Source organism: Balaenoptera musculus, chromosome 15 (genome assembly GCF_009873245.2).
Source record: "Balaenoptera musculus isolate JJ_BM4_2016_0621 chromosome 15, mBalMus1.pri.v3, whole genome shotgun sequence".
NCBI lineage: Eukaryota > Metazoa > Chordata > Mammalia > Artiodactyla > Balaenopteridae > Balaenoptera > Balaenoptera musculus.
Window position 1 is genome coordinate 4,109,237 of NC_045799.1, and position 14,259 is coordinate 4,123,495.

At 50.1% G+C, this 14,259-nt stretch overlaps 1 protein-coding gene across 2 annotated transcripts; it reads right to left on the minus strand.

Moving 5' to 3' along the window:
• Nucleotides 1–35: 35 nt before the first annotated feature.
• TUBB1 (tubulin beta 1 class VI) lies at nt 36–8,878 on the minus strand. Of its 2 annotated transcripts, XM_036826803.1 has the most exons (4): nt 8,343–8,878; nt 5,570–5,678; nt 4,801–4,911; nt 36–4,690 (listed from the first exon to the last, which is right to left on the minus strand). In XM_036826803.1, the coding sequence occupies exons 1-4, from the start codon at nt 8,397–8,399 to the stop codon at nt 3,612–3,614; spliced, it is 1,356 nt and encodes a 451-aa protein (XP_036682698.1). In that variant the 5' UTR covers nt 8,400–8,878; the 3' UTR covers nt 36–3,611. The 2 variants fall into 2 exon arrangements, with proteins under 2 accessions (XP_036682698.1, XP_036682697.1); XM_036826802.1 differs by lacking the exon at nt 8,343–8,878 and having other exon boundaries at nt 5,570–5,914.
• Nucleotides 8,879–14,259: the final 5,381 nt, after the last annotated feature.

Genomic DNA, 14,259 nt, shown 5'->3' on the forward strand with positions numbered 1-14,259 from the left:
GAGAAAGTTCTCTTCTTCGTGACATAATTGACAGAATTGGGCGCCGTCATTGAGGCTGTCTTGCCCCTTACCTTTGAATTGCAGACGTCATGTCAGAGCAGTGGGTTGGGGTCAGGGGTGGGGCGGGTTGTCTGCTGGCCTCGTCCTTCTGGGCAGGCAGGCGTATCCAGGGGGTGCCACTCTGCAGGCTGAGTGCGGATAATTGTGGAAAGCATAGATGAGAAGAAGAAATACTAAATTGTAATATTCATTTTCTGTTCACTTCAAAGCTACCGAGAAGTACTATTGTTGAAATTCACTAAACACAAGATAACTTTTCACATTGTCTTATAAGTGAATCTTTATATTCTGGGAGCACTTCTCATAGGAAGTGAGGCAAAGCCACTCAGGAACTTGCTTACCGAGTTGATGGCCGAGCTGACGTGAAAATCTAAGCTTCTGGACTGCAGGTCTAGGGCGTGATCATTACAGCAGGTGCATGGTGTTTTCATGGTGATTCATTTACCTATTAAATATTTAGGGTTGAAGAATTGTTGCCAGTGGGGTGTTTTTCTCTTTCTTTGAAACTTGAAGGCAGTTGGCGGGTAAAACCCCAAAGTTTACAAAGTTGCAAAGTTAACTGTTTGATTTTTACCCACTTGTGGAGATAAGAGAGTTACACTTGGACAGGAAATGTTGAAACACCGTTCAGCTTCTGCCCCAGGACAGGTTCTCAGCTTGGTACTTAAGCTAACAATTTATCACGGCCACTCCGCCATGCCAAGGATGAGTGCAAGAAAATGCCTTTGTTGTTGGCTTCTGGAGAGGACTTCCTGCCCTGGACACTTGACCTACAGGCTTTATCTCGTTCTTGGCGTGGGGCACACGAGGAGGAGCCGCAGGGCTGGACAGAAGCAGCCTACGAGCCCCTGTGCCTCAGGCTGTTGTCCTGCTCTTTTGAAGTCAAGGCCCCTCAGTTGTCATGCTTCCGGTCCCCACAGTTAAGGTACCAGGAGGCATCTTTCATTACAGGGACAGGAATAAATGGATCACAAGGCCGTGGGGCCTTTTTGGTAGCAGGCAAGTAAAGTAACTGATAGGCAAAGGGCTAAATTCTCTCCAGCCAAGTTAATTAGAGAGAAGTCATTTATTGGGGAGGCAAATGGGATAATTAGAGACGAGACTTAGGGACAGGGCTTGTGGTATGGAAAGGATTAAAAGTCAACTGAGTAAAGGACAGATTCACTGCTCAGTAAAGATTCTTTGAGGCTCTTTCTCTGTGATTAAAAAATCCTGAACCGATACTGTGATGCCCTGCCTCATGCCCTGCTGGGAGCTGGCAGGACCACTGTGTCCGGATTACCAGGGGGCCCTGATCAGATCTTGTCGTGGGTATTTCACTGACCACCTGAGTGATTTGTGAGGGATTCAGTCTCTTCACTCAAGCAGTGTTCTTGTGTGTGAAGTGAAGGAATCGGACAAGCTCTAAAATTCGGATTCTACCGTCTTGGTCTCCGAGAGACCAATGTCACTGTAGCAACCGTACAGCTAAAGGAATAGGCTCTTCAAAATCATAGGGGACAGATTTCTTTTGGTTTCTAGTGTTCTTTTGGTTTTTTTTTTTTTAATCTATTTCTACCATACGAAAGAGTAGGATGGTGAGATGCATTCTGAAAATATTTTTAACTACTCACATTAATCAGTCTGGACGGTTAGAATTCCAAGAAAAGGAATTTATTTAGTCAGAAATAAAGCAATTTAGCCATTTAAAATTGCATTTCTTTTTATTTTAATGATTACTGTTGAGCAAACAAAAATCTTTACAGTAATATAAATTAGCAGGGTTTTTTTTTAATTTAGATCTTTGTCCTTTCTTGCATCTATTTAATTACCTTTTTAGATTTGAGAAAATGAAAAAAAGTGCTAGAGGAATCATGTGTGTAAATTCTTATGTAATCACAGGTTATAAGTCTTTTTAGCATCTAAGGAAGTTATGAACTTCAAAGTAGGAGTAGTTTAGGTGCAGTTCCTTAAATCTACTTTTAAATCTACTTTTGTTTTTAGTGCTTTTTGAACCACAAGTAGGAAGTATTTAATTTTTTTTTTTTTTTTTTTTTTTGTAATTCTGGAAATAGAAGACTTGTCATGATACCAACAGCGAGACTTAATTTTCTCTTGGTACATGTTTTAGTTACTTCCTCATGAGACATACATGAAAAGAGTGAAGTTTCTCAGAATGAGCTGCTGTCACCCATTCACCGGCCACCTCCTTACTGCAGGTTACAGAGCAAATCCAGTTGCCTGCAAGTAAATATTTCCTCCTGTCACCAGCTACCCGTGGATCAAATAGGACAGCTCCGTGGTAATTCTAGAAGGCCATTAAAACCCTTACGGCGCTGGAAGGGATGGTAGTGCTGTATGTCAGGAATAGGTAAACTGTAATTAAGAAGTTATGGATGATCTGATTACGCTTTTGTGTATCTGGTCCTGTTGTAACGTGAGCAGATTAAAATCATGTAATGGTGAAAGCTGCATCCTCATGCAAACATTTATGGCAACTTCTGCAAATTAATTTGAACTGTAGAAGTTCCCTGATGAGACGATGTCCTCCGTAACCGCAAAGGACAGCGCAGCCACCGCTGCTCAATTCCTCCGTTTGAATGGTTGCCGAGCGCGCCTGTGCCCTTTTAAAGAACAGAGCAGCTATAGAGAGCTTTCAGGAGGTGATCGCCGCATGAAAGTGAAATGGGCATTTCGAAATAGCCTTTACAAGGAAAACCAAAGATGATGATTAATGTATTCCCAGAATCAAACATTAATAAGAAACTTAAAAGTATGTAAATACACGTATGTTAAAAGCTAGCCCTTCAGACATAAAGATCAGAGGATTGGAGTTGTCGAGTTTTGCTTGTCGTTTTTTGGTTTTTGGTTTTTATTTTTTTGCCCGGGTATTTGAGGGAAGGAATGCCACTCTCCTTTCCTCCCTTTTACCCTTTGCAGTTGGTACGTTGAAACATACACACGGTCTCCACAATTTACTAGTGGACGCTGAAGCCCATTTACCTCTGCGAACCTCCCGCACGCCAAGCAGTCACCTGGCTTTTCTGGAGGCCGGCAGGTGTGAGCAGGTGGGCTGCGGGCAGCAAGTTAAGAGAGCACCTGCAGGAAGAGCCTTAGCAGCCCGGGATGCCAAGTACAAATCCCGGGACGCTTACCAGCGTAGCTACAGCGTTTACAATTTAACCTCAACTGCAGTGGCTCCCCACGCGTCCACGTGTGGAGCCCTGATGCCTGGCGTGGTGCTAGGCATACAGCAAATAGCCAATCCAGATCTTTAAACAGAGGGAGCGCTTTACCATAAATTCACCTGGCTATTAAAAAGAAGCGACTAGAGTGGGCAGGGAATATGAAGCTCTTCAAGGTTAGTCGGTGCCAGCAGAAGACCCCACTGCCCATCAGTACTGCCCCACCCGCGCAGTCCTGTGTCGAAGCTAATACTGGGTGGCTGCGTGTGGCTCGCGGTGCTGCGGTGCGGAACCGGCCGGGGACGGCCGCGGGGACTCACTCCTCCTAGGTGAGAACACTGGACGTGACTCCACGCCGCGGCTGCCCCCACACAGCTTCTCTCGTGGTTAATCCCCCTTATCTCCTGGTTCCGTTTCTGCCTCCCCCCCGACCTCCTCCTTCCCCTCCGGAACTGCTTCGGCATCTTGAAGCTGTTGGTACTCGGACACCAAATCCTGGATGTTACTCTCGGCTTCGGCAAATTCATTGATGTCCATCCCCTCGCCCGTGTACCAGTGCACGAAGGCCTTCCTCTTGAACATGGCCGAGAAGTGCTCGGAAATCCTGCCGAAGAGCTCCTGGATGGCCGTGCTGTTGCCGATGAAGGTGGCCGCCATGCTCAGCCCGCGGGGCGGGATGTCGCACACGGCCACCTTGACGTTGTTGGGGATCCACTCCACGAAGCAGCTGCTGCTTCTGGTCTGCACGGCGAGCAGCTGCGCGTCCACCTCCTTGGTGGACATCCTCCCCCGGAAGATGCAGGCCACGGTCAGGTAGCGGCCGCGGCGGGGGTCGCAGGCGGCCATGGTGTTGCGGGCGTCGAACATCTGCTGGGTGAGCTCGGCCACTGAGAGCGCGCGGTACTGCTGGCTGCCCTGGGCCGTGAGCGGCGCGAAGCCGGGCATGAAGAAGTGCAGGCGCGGGAAGGGCACCATGTTCACGGCCAGCTTGCGCAGGTCGGCGTTGAGCTGGCCCGGGAAGCGCAGCGACGTGGTGACGCCGCTCATGGTCAGGGACACCAGGTGGTTGAGGTCGCCGTAGGTGGGCGTGGCCAGCCGGAGGGTGCGGAAGCAGATGTCATAGAGGGCCTCGTTGTCGATGCAGAAGCAGGCGTCCGAGTTCTGCAGGAGCTGGTGGAGGGACAGCACGGCGTTGTAGGGCTCCACCACCGTGTCCGACACCTTGGGCGAGGGCATCACGCTGAAGGAGTTGAGGATGCGGTCGGGGTACTCCTCGCGGATCTTGCCCAGGAGCAGCGTGCCCATCCCCGAGCCCGTGCCCCCGCCCAGCGAGTGCACGAGCTGGAAGCCCTGCAGGCAGTCGCAGCCCTCGGCCTCGGCGCGCACCGCGTCCAGCGCGCTCTCCACCAGCTCGGCCCCCTCCGTGTAGTGGCCCTTGGCCCAGTTGTTGCCGGCCCCAGAGTTACCTGCGGCACAAGGGACTCGGTTAGCCCGCCGGGGTCGGGGGAAGGGTGTCGGCAGCAACACACAAGGAGGCGCTCCTCTCTTCCCACTGGAACCTTCCAGGAAAACCTACCGTGGACAAAGCTGTCCGGTTGGAAGAGGGCCCCCAGTCGGCTGGATCGGATGCTGTCCATGGTTCCAGGTTCCAGGTCCACCAAGACTGCTCGGGGCACGTATTTCTTACCTGCGTGGAAAAATAGGAAGAAGTCAGCCAACTGCTGTTTTTCTAAAGGTTAATGTTGCATCAGAGTAGACCCTTGTGACACGGGTCCAGAAGAAAAAAGCCCTCCTAGAAGGTGTCTTTGGTAGAAAGACTGGAAATCATATCTTGGACTGCAACAAAATTCACACAAATCTGTAGAATGCTGCAGAAATAACTTTTTCCATCGTTGTCCGTTTTGTTTGTTGTCTTGCCAATGACAGGGATTTTGTTCCTATTCGAAATGATTCTACTTTTTATTTAAAAACCAGAAAGGGACAATTCCCCAGTGATCCAGTGGTTAGGACTACCGTGCTCTCACTACCGAGGGCACGCGTTCAATCCCTGGTCAGGGGACTAAGATCCCACAAGCTGCGCAGCACAGCTGAAATAAAATGTTTTAAAAATTAAAAAATAAATTAATTCATTAAATAAAATAAAACCCAGAAAGGAAGGCCGAGGCCTAAACTGCTTGTGTTGAGAGTGTTCCCCCCTCCAGTGACCAGAGACCAGTGACCCTCCAGTGGGCAGTCCTGCCCTCGGTCACTCGGGACGTCCCCCGTCTGGCGTTCTGGTCTCGCGGGACCTCCTCTCTCTGCCGCGTCCCTGGGGCTGGTGACGGGGGCCGACAGTGAGGGCCTACCATGGGCCTCGTTGTAGTACACGCTGACCCTCTCCAGCTGCAGGGCGCTCTCCCCGTGGTAGCTTCCAGCCCAGTCGATCCCATGCTCCTCGCCAATCACCTCCCAGAACTGAAAGCAGAAGGAGGGGAGGTCAGTGTCCAGAGGGACTCCGACGAGCGCCAGGTCGGCGACAGCACATTGAGCAGAAAGACAGGAAGTGAGGGCTCCTGGGCCTGCTTCCCTCCCCAGCATGATCTCGGGGGCCCTTTCCCTAACTGCCCACCCCATGGCGTAACGTACTCCTTACCTCTGCTCACCATGAAGTGAAGACTGAGTTTTATGTCAACCTGAACTGCTTCAATAAAATGTCAACACATAAAATATTAAATTGGATTTTGCTCCTATTAAATGCAGACCCTTGTGGACATTAATGCTGTCCTTTTAGAATTTCACATCAGAAGCGTATCTCTAGTTTGGCCTTACGGTGCTTGCAGCTAGTAAAGTATAGATCCCACTACGTAAAAATAAACTGAATTCTTATCTGATTTCACAGTCATATCTCATTTCACTTTGCAGATTTATTTTCATGCAGTTTTCCCAAAAGCCCATCACTAAGACACCTATGCACGCTTTTAAACTGTGTGCATTTGGATGATCAGGTATGCACTCAATTCAAAATTATGCATAGCTGTTCTCTTGTAACTATCTGAAACATACTACACTTTCAATCACATTACAGTATTTATTAATATAGGTAGGTGCCAAGCTCTTTATATGGAATGGAAACAGTTACCGAGATAACCCCTTTTCATTACCCTGAAGGAGCACCTAGTAAAGTGCAATGAAAATACATTCATTTATGTTAAAATCCCCAAGGGTGTTTTCCCAGCCACATCTTGTAAATGATGGCTCTGATGTGGCCTTGGTCTTATGAACAAGATTACTTTATAGTAAATTATCAGCACTCTTCAGGGTGTGGGAAAAGAAAGAAATTTAAGTTCTCTCACACCACAAATTAAATGTGTCTTAAAGTTCTTATGGCCCCAAATAATAAGTAGTTGCTGGGATCTGGATTCAGAGCTGAGACCCTGTCTAGACCCTCCACTCCCTCCTGGGGTCCTTTCTCCATCTTATCTTCCAACTTCAGAGCAGTTGGGGCCCGTGCCTCCCACTTCTCTGTGTGTTTTAGTTTTGAACGTCTTATCACTCGGCAAGGAAGGATGACAACTCCTTTGCAAGCAGTCATTTTCTTTGCCCCAGGTTTTAAACACCTGTATTAAAAGACTTTCATTTTTTCATAGCTGCACTAGTTCCAATAGCCAAAAGTCGGAAACAATCCAAGTGTCCATTGACAGATGACTGGATAAACAGAAGGCAGTCTCTCTATAGGATGGACTATTATTCAGCCTTAAAAAGGAAGGAAGTTTTGACACAGGCTACAACAGGGATGGACACTGAGAACACGATGCTGAGTGAAATAAGCCACTCACAGAAGGACAAACACTGTTACATGAGACACCAAGAGCTGTCAAATTCATAGAGACAGAAAGTAGAATAGCGGCTGCCAGGGACAGGGGGAGGGGAAATGGGGAGTTAGTGTTTCATGGTACCGAGTTTCAGTTTTGCAAGAAGAAAAGCATTTTGGAGATTGGAGGCATGACAGTGTGAATATACTTAACATTACTGAACTGTACACTTAAACATGGTTACGATGGTAAATTTTATACCATTTTATCACATTTAAATTTTTTAAAGTTTTAATGCAATTAAATTTTTAATGCAATTCGTACTAGTAAAAGTAATTTCAAAATAGCAAAGAGACAGTTGTTATATAGTAGAACTGATCATCTTAAAATTAGGGTTGGAGACCTTGGGCTCTGGCATCTGTTTTTTTTTTTTTTTTTTCTTTTTATTTATTTATTTTTGGCTGTGTTGGGTCTTCGGTTCGTGCGAGGGCTTTCTCTAGTTGCGGCAAGCGGGGGCCACTCTTCATCGCGGTGCAGGGACCGCTCTTCATCGCGGTGCGCGGGCCTTTCACTATCGCGGCCCCTCCCGTTGCGGGGCACAGGCTCCAGACGCGCAGGCTCAGTAGTTGTGGCTCACGGGCCCAGCTGCTCCGTGGCATGTGGGATCTTCCCAGACCAGGGCTCGAACCCGTGTCCCCTGCATTAGCAGGCAGATTCTCAACCACTGCGCCACCAGGGAAGCCCTGGCATCTGTTTTTTAGCATTGGCCAACAGTACCGGGTATTTTTTTAGAAAAATTTAAGGGGGAAGGAGAAAAACTTTTATATTCCAGAGGATATATTTTAATTATTTCTGCTGCTGGACCCAAAAAACTTTTAGGTTTACCTCTTTCATTTTCTGTTGCATTCGAAATAAAATAGTAGTTGATCTTTTTTAACTTTATAACATAAACATGGGAGGGAGGGAAAGATATCTTAGTGATACGATGTAAAAATTTTCCCAAGAAACTTTGGAAAACTGTTTTGAGACAACTTACTGGTTTTAGATATGAAAAGTTCATTGCTAAGGTGATCAAAGTAAAAATAGTTGACAGGTGTATTATACACATGTAACTGTCAACAAAATTAACATGAATTAAATTAACCCTTTAAGCCTTTACTATTTCCTGGGTCTCTTGAACTACAGGTGTCGTTTAGTAAGTCAGATACCCGGCAAGCGCCTCTATCTGCTGGGCTCCCGGTCCTCCCTGCTAACTTAGGGGGTTTTTCTGAGTTGGCTGCACTGTGGATCACGGAAAGGCCAGCACTAGTCATAGAACTTTCCTTACCTTGGCTCCGATCTGGTTGCCACACTGGCCGATCTGAATGTGTACGATCTCACGCATCCTTGCTTTGTGCCCAAGGGCAAGATCTTCACAGGGTCCCCAGTCTCTGGGAGAGCCGCCCGTCACCGCTGTGAGCCCCACACAGCTCTGGTCATCGCAGCAATGGGACCAGCTGACCAGGCTACCTCCCAGTGTGACCCGAGGGTGTGTCCAGCCCAGAGGCCCAACCCCAGCCCTCCCCCTATCGTCCTTGTGGAGGGGGAGTTTTTTCCTCTCCCAACGCGGAATATTGCCTGGTCATTTCCTAGAGTTCAAGACCAAAGGCTGCCATTGTGCAAGGTGCGTGGAAGTCTGGCACCAGGCCTAGGCCTTCCATGGTGGACTCTGGGCACCAGTGCTGGCTCCGGGCCCCAAGTTGGTGAGGCTCCTAGCTTACTGGGGTGACCAGGACCACCTCCAGAGAACTTTCCCATCCAAGCCAGTTGTATTATTAGAAATCCTGTTGTCTAAACGCATCGCTTGACAGATGAGGCCACGAATCCCAGAGCATGAAGTGGCTTCACTACAGTCATACATACAACCACTAAGACGTCTCCCCACCCTCCCTCAAGAACCTGCCATGGCTCCCTCGCCTGCAGCCGTGCTCCGTCTGAAAGCCACTGGTGGCACTGAGGTGACTGTCAGGGGAACCCGGGTGGACAGTTTTTACGTTGTATACTTGGATGTTAATAGAAAAAAATGACTAATATATGTAGTAGTAAAATGATAATAAGAGAAAGTTTGCTTTTTGAACTTGGCCAAATTTGTCTGGGTGACATGGGATTCTTGGGAGTTTGGGAAACCGCAGTCAAGACGTAGAATCTAAACTCCCTGGCTTGGGACTTCCCTGGCGGTCCGGTGGTTATGACTCCACGCTTCCAATGCAGGGGATGTGGGTCTGATCACTGGTGGGGGAACCAAGATTTCACATGCCGCGAGGTGTGGCCAAAAAAGTAAAAAAAAAAAAAATTAAAACTTAAAAAAAAACTTCTAAAAAATAAATAAATAAAATATACTCCCCGGCTTGCCATCAAAGCCTTTGCTAACCTGGCCCCAAGCTTCCTTCCCAGCACCGCTCCAAACTCTGGTCCTGAGAAAGCCTGTATGATGAGGGTTCTGGAAGACACCTCCCTCGACGCTGGGCCATCGGGTTCTCAGCTCACGACTGCTCTCGCCCAGCCCAGTGTTCACACTGGCGTTCACGAGCCCCTCCCTGACATGCCAAGGCCACTGTTCATGCAGAGCTGCAGCTGCTCTGTCGGGCCTTCTGCCCAGACCAGGGCCCGGCTGCCCCCTCGCGCCCCAGCTCTGTGCTTTGTTGCCCCTTTGCTCTTGTCACGGGGGGCTCGCTGTTTGCCGTTGGGTCCTTTACCAGACGATGAAGTCCCCTAGACCCAAACGGACTCCCGGCCACACCTCCCTGACGCCCAGCAAGGGCCGGCCACACAGGAGGTGCTCAGCCCAGGGCTCCCAGCAAACCACGCCCACCAGCAGCCCCCCGCCCATCACCTCTCACCCCGCACGCCCCAGCCTGACTGTCAACTCCTAAACCCCGTGCCTTTCTACAGGCCTCTGGGGGCCCACGACGTGAGGTCAGTGACATGGGCAGAGAAGTTACTGCCAAAGGACTTTCTGGGGAAGATAGCCTCTAGTACTCCCAGGAGTTCAACCGCAGAGCAAAGACCTGAGCTGAACACTGGGAGGGAAGCCCACAGGTGGGGAAGAAGGACTTTGTCCCGCGGAGTCAGCAGCAGGACCTCTCCTGTCCGTTGTCTGGTGACCTCACCGGCCACGTGCCGACTAAGAGCCCCGTGTGACTCTGGGTCAGGTCCTGGACCAGAGGAGGAGTTGCTGTAAGGGACACGCCTGGGACAATTGTGGACATTTGAATACAGACTGTGTAGATTGGATAATAACCGTGTAGCCACGTTATAATCTCTGAAATCCATCTTAGCCCAGGGGCTACGCAAATGCAAATCCTTGTTTTCAGGAGATATTGCCAGGTATTCAAGGTCACCATGCAACTTTCTCTGAAACAGCTGGGCAGCAATAACAACGTGATACATGGAGAGAGAGGTTAAGCAAACGTGGGGAGATGTTAACAATGGGTGAATCTTTCCAAACTTAGAACAAGGTGAGGACTCTGGCAACATTTCTTAGTTTGGAAATTTCTGTCTACTCAAAGCTGAATGACCGCATGATCCACACCTGCTTCAGGTCCAAACTTGGCCTCTCCCCAAGGTAAAGAGGAGACGAGGAGACCGGGTAAATCCAAGAGGAAGAAATCTGCATGTGCTTAGCAGTATTTTTCACAAATTAAAAAATATGCAGAGGGGAGGGATAAATTCGGAGGTTAGGGTTAACAGATAGACACCACTATATATAAAATAGATATCCAACAAGGACCTCCTGTAGAGCACAGGGAACCATACTCAATATTTCATAATAACCTATAAGGGAAAAGAATCTGAAAAAGAAAAGTATATATGTATATATACCATATATATATATAGTGCTGCACACCTGAAACTAACACAATATTGTAAATCAACTATACTTCAATTAAAGAAAATATATACATATACATACACAGAATGAACCTTTCGGTTTCCAAGGAAGTCACCCCCCCGGTGCCTTCACCCCTTCCTCTTCCCTCTGTGTCCCCACCTGCCCAGCCCGCCCTCCCCTGCCCAGCAGACTCCGAGACTGGAGCAGGAGATCAGACCCTGGGGGGTCAGGGACACCCCCCCCTTTTGGTGGCCCCAGAGCTTTAGTGGCAGTTTCCACATACGGTCGTGTTTGCTCATTACTTATACTCCTGCCTTATCTCCTCACCAGCACGGGAGCTGCTGTGTCATTTCACCTTTAAGTCCCCAAAGTGCCTGATACATAACAGGGCCTCAGTCAATGTTTGTTGAGTGCAGACCAACAGCTGGGCGAGTTTGAGCAGCCCTGCTCAGAAGGGCGAGTTTTTTTAGAGCCAAGAACGTATTTATTCTCGAGTGTGCCCTAATGGGTGGGGCTCGGTGCCGAGGGCTCTTTCCTCCGTCCCCTAAGAGGTGGTCCAGGCTGAAAGCGTAAACTGTTCCAAAGAACAAGGAGGTCAGGATCGAACGTGGAGTCAGCACACGAGCTATTTTGGGATACTGCAGGACACGGTGGGGGGCAGAACTGCTGGGGGGGCCCAGGGGCTGGCCTGAGGGACACCCTTGATCTCCATGTGTTCACTGCATGCCAGAGGAGCAGGGTCCGGCGGGCTGGGCACGCCAGCCTCCACCCTGGAGCACACCTCTCTTGGTCACCTCAGTTTGCCAGGTTTCCAGATGAGCGCTTAAAAGGTTTTTCTGTTAATGGGGCAGCTGGCAAAAAGGGGGGAAGAAGAGGAACCCTGTTTGCTTTGATTCCGGCGCGGCCAGCAGTGTTTACTCAGCCTGGGCGGCATGTGCTAAGCTGGGGATGCTGCCAGGGGCGGGGGTTGGGGGTAGGGGGCGGATGCCAGGCAGGGAGGCCGCGCCTCAGCAGGGCCCACCTCTCCCCAGACCTGAGCCGTCTCAGCTGGAAAGCGGGACGACGGTCCCGAGGCCCAGGCCTGCGTTGAGGACTGAGCAGCTCTCAACACCCCTGGGCGGGCAGTGTTTTCCAAGTCAGCTTCACAGGATGGAAGGTGGCGATGCAGCTGACTGCGTAGACGCACCAGCACCCTGGGTACTGAGCACCTACTGTGTACCTGGCCTAAGCTAGCTGTGGGCACACAGAGCCCTCCATCTGGATTTAACACGTCCGGGTAGCACAGAGTGGCCGGACACGCAGCAGGTCTGACGCCAGCCTGTCTCTGCTCCTCTGTCCTTATTCATGAAGGTACCTGCTCCCTGGGGAATGTGCGCCCCTCTGGCTGCCAGGTTAGCGAGAGCCAGTGAGGAGGTGATGACACAGTGCCTTTTTCAGTCCCCGAGAAGTGGCCCCTTCCCGCCACACAGGTGAACGTGGGCCCTCGGGAGACCCAAGGTCTGCTCTCCTGTCAGGCTGAAGGTGACCCCTTGCCCTGAAGCACAGCAAGTGATTAAAAGTGGCCATCTGTGATGAATGACAAAATCATCTTCTCCCCTGAGAAGGGCTGTGACAAAGGCAGGTGATGGTGAGAGACCCCGAGCAGAGCTTCAGCGGGGCAGAGGGCAGGAGCGAAACTGCCCTGTGTACCGGGGGAGACCCCACTCGCCCAAGGACACTGAAATGATTAGGAACCAGCGGCCAGCCCTTCGTCGCGAGGAGCAGTCCTCAAGAAGACGGGGTGGCAGCAAGCCCCTTCCTGGATGACACTCGGGTCTATTATGGGAACAGGACCAAGACGATAAGGAAAACCAAGCGTCATCCAGAAACGCCACATCGGCTGCTGCCAGACTTCCCCTGGAGATGACCCCCGTGGTCAGATGGGGCTCCCCCAGCCCTGCATTCGGCAAATGAATGATTAGGAGAAACACAAAGTTCTCGGAGAATTCATTGATTTCATCCGCCCCTGATCTTCCACTTCTTAGTGCATCATACTTCCTTGCATAACTTAGAGAAGACTGGTGAATTATAGTGTTTGCTTGTGATTCAGAGGTAGAAATTTTTCCAAATGTCTTAGCAAGAAAATGACATCTGAGGGGCCATGAGGAGTGACTCAGCCGGGTGTGGGCAGGTCATCAGATGAACTGAGTTCCACTTGCTTGTACTCTGCTTCGTCGTGTGTTCTCTTACTGTGAAAGAAAGTTCGGGGAGGATGAAGAAGTAACTGCAAGAAGAAAGGGACTAACTAAAAAACTAGTCAGTGTTTTTCACTAAGCCAGGCTGCCTAGGTCCACGGAGGAGTCTGAGACCTTCTCCCCCTCGGGTGCTCCACACCGACGGCGCCCCATCCCTCTCCAGCTTCCAAGCCCAGGGTGGGAACAATGTGCCATCTCTTTGGATACATTGAGAATCAGCGTCCTGGGCTGTGGCATCTCTGACTTGCAGGAGGAAACACACACACACACACTTCCCGTGAGTTGCCATGATTCTGAGGGTGTATGGAGACGTTAACCTTCTCGGTTGTATCTCTCCCATCTCCCAAGGTGTGCAGCTCCCGATTCACAATGTTCAGTGGCAGAAAGAGAGATAAGCATAACATGTGAAATCAAACACAAATATATACTTCTTCCAGCCCCGTTTTTGTCCAAGAAATCTCCATTTTGTCTGTCTCAGAAATCCACTCGTTTATCCAACAAATATTGGCTGAGTACTGTTTGGGGGGCTCGAGGGACCTCGGCGAAGTAGGAAATCCCCTCCAGGAATGAGAGACACACCTGCCGAGTTCCCTCTCTCTGGCCGTTACCAAGTTCTCTGCCACCATCTCTCTTGATACCTCTTTTAGCCCACCTCTGGGCAAGGGGATGGTTCCTCTCCATCTGGTAGAAGAGACTAAGGCTTGGAGACGGACCCAACAGCTCAAGTCCCAGGATGACGCGGCAGAACCAGAGGTGGGTCGCAGGTCTGCGGACCTCCACATCTAGGGATGATTCCAGGTGTCAAGAGGCAGGCCGGCCAGACAGCCTCCGGCTGGGCCTTCCTCCTCACCTCTGGTCCATAACTGGGTCCTGCCAGCCCTGCCGCCCAGACAGACGTGCCCACGCTCACCATCTCTCAGCAGAATCCCTAACCCGTCACCGCCAGCTCTGCTGTCCACGACCGCAATGGCCTCTAACTGACCTTCCATCCATCCTCCCAGAGCGAGCTCATAGAACACAAAAGGTCATGCCCACGGCTCTCCAAGGAAACTAGCGGCCACCAGGGTAAAACCACCCCTCTTACCGCAGCTGATATGTTGTTCAGATTGATGGGAAAACCCCACGCTCGGAAGCAGGGA